General features: G+C 52.8%; 1 protein-coding gene across 1 annotated transcript; it reads left to right on the plus strand.

Annotated features, from left to right (window-relative positions):
• Positions 1–88: 88 nt before the first annotated feature.
• GLOTRDRAFT_134644 (uncharacterized protein) lies at positions 89–1998 on the plus strand (the record flags this gene model as incomplete). Its single annotated transcript, XM_007873590.1, has 8 exons — positions 89–127; positions 181–549; positions 610–714; positions 767–1186; positions 1245–1394; positions 1445–1630; positions 1692–1861; positions 1917–1998. The coding sequence occupies 8 exons, from the start codon at positions 89–91 to the stop codon at positions 1996–1998; spliced, it is 1521 nt and encodes a 506-aa protein (XP_007871781.1).
• Positions 1999–2272: the final 274 nt, after the last annotated feature.

Here is a 2272-nt window from a genome sequence, read left to right on the forward strand (position 1 = left end):
CGGATGTCGATGACGTGGACGCCGACGATGACGCGGAAGGCCAGCGCGAGGCGGAGCAGAGGAATCTGACGATGAGCAGCTCATGCAGATGGCTCCTCGTTCTCTGGCTGAGGCCTTGCAGTCTGAGGTGATGGTCTTCCTTCCCTCATCGATATTTGTACTCAGCGCTGTTCCATCAAGGCTCCCCTGTTTCAAGGACATCATTACGACTCAGGCGACGAGGAATACGACCCGGTCCTGCATGCGCCGCCCAAGATGCGGCGCAAGTCTCGCAGTGTCAGTACCTCGTCGTACGACTCTGGCCATGTGAGTGTCCCTGACGATGAAGCATCTGAGGACGGTGTACCATCGAGCACATCCCGTCGGTCGTCTGTTCATTCCGCTGGCTTCCCGGAGGACCGTTCCGATCTGCATGACCCAGTGCCAGGCCTGGCAAAGACATCGAGCAGTTCATTCAAGAAGGCACCCCATGCTGTCGATCTATTGGAGACCGACGACCATGTCATCAAAAAGGCTGTTGGCAAGTCCAAGCAGCCTACCAACCCCAAGGTACGTCTTAGCTCGCTGGGCGATATGTTCATTCCCCATGCTGATGTATCTCTTTCTAAGGGGTGGGATTCCAGTCCCGCGCTCTCTGCACCATCCGGCTTCACTGCCGGAGGAGTGCCCGCATTCAAGCTGATGTCAAAGCGCGAGCAGGCTCATCGCAAAGAGGTACGCGAGTCTCTGTTTGTGTGTCTATGTTGTCACTCACTGCGAGCTTGAGGCGCCGACTTGGGGTGGTCCGCCGGAGGCCATAGAGGTGCTGAATCGTACCCCAGCAACCCATCGCAACAGGCGAGACTCGAGCGTTGTCAGTCAAGGCCATGGGAACAACGACAACATCAATTTCGATGCAACAACAGGCGAAGGCTATGACATGACGGTGCTTGCGTACAACACTCGCGGGAAGCTCAACCTTATGTCCCAGACCGCCGAGATCCAAGCCGTTGCGCGTAGCGCAATTGACAAGACCTATGTATCTATCATCACGGTTAACGCCTACCCCGACCTTGGCAAGCGCAAGCAGGTCGTCCTGGATGCTTGCGTGCGAGCGGCGGAAGAGCTTGGGCCGCGATACCAGCGGATTCTGGACCTGCTGCAGGATGACACTCAGACTGAGTTCCGTAAGGCTGTCGGAGACATTGTATGTCTTCGTTGCCTGTCTGTCTTGTTGTACAGTCCTGATGTGGATTCTCTGATAGCCCGATGGACGCATCAGCACCCTACGCCGTGACATCAAGACTATTGCGTCTGGTCACTGTGTCGGCCACTACGGGCTTCGCCAGGATTGCGAGACATACGTGACAAACCTGCTCGATGCTCAGCGCTATGTGTTCGCTGGGGAGCATGTGGTACGTGCTTCGTCATTGAGTATCACTCGGTACTGATATTAGCAATATAGGCTGACCGTGTAAACTACAAGCTTCCCTGGCGGCAGCATGCTATCGCGGCTGTCATTCGACAGGTGTTCTTCACGGGGAAGAACAACTTCGTTAACAGCCACCCATGTCTATTCTGCACGACTATCGAAGGCCTCGATGACCAACCTGAGGTGCCTGCGGGCATGGTCGCGCTTGTCTGTACAGCCGTGAGTTCATACCATGGCCTGCCTTATTGCTGCCACTCACGCGATCCCTCATGAGTCGTAGATCCATGCATGTATCGCCGAGTGGTCTACCGGGAAACATGTTGAAGAAGAATTCTCGGGCAGTGAATGGGCCGGTACGTACCGTATACACAAGATGATGCTGGACCACGTCCGTGAGAAGGAACCGCTGTTCTTTCACGAGACGATGCACTATATCTACAAACAGGCGGAGTGAGTAATCATTGGATCTGTAGCTCTGTATACTTATTTTGATGCTTGTTTGCAGCTCGTCTACTCGAAACGGATCGTCGGCTGAGTCCAAGCAGCCCAACGCCTTGGCGCTGATGGATCTCTCGGCGCTTGCATGAGGTTTATGGGATCAATGTTAATTACCGTACTGTAGTATACCTCAGAAATAGCATATAATGGTGTTATTATACTGCCTGAATCATCCTGATTGTTTGAGTGACTGAACTGATAGAACATGAGGGTGAAATAATGGTCCATAATGCTTGCTAATTAGATTGGGGACAAACCTGAACGGTATAATTGTACATGATGGGATAATGGATATAATATGCCATGATCATGGGACATTATATATGATCATGTATAATTCGCTACGGAGGGTTTTCCTGATGG

This window comes from Gloeophyllum trabeum, assembly GCF_000344685.1.
Source record: "Gloeophyllum trabeum ATCC 11539 unplaced genomic scaffold GLOTRscaffold_00362, whole genome shotgun sequence".
NCBI lineage: Eukaryota > Fungi > Basidiomycota > Agaricomycetes > Gloeophyllales > Gloeophyllaceae > Gloeophyllum > Gloeophyllum trabeum.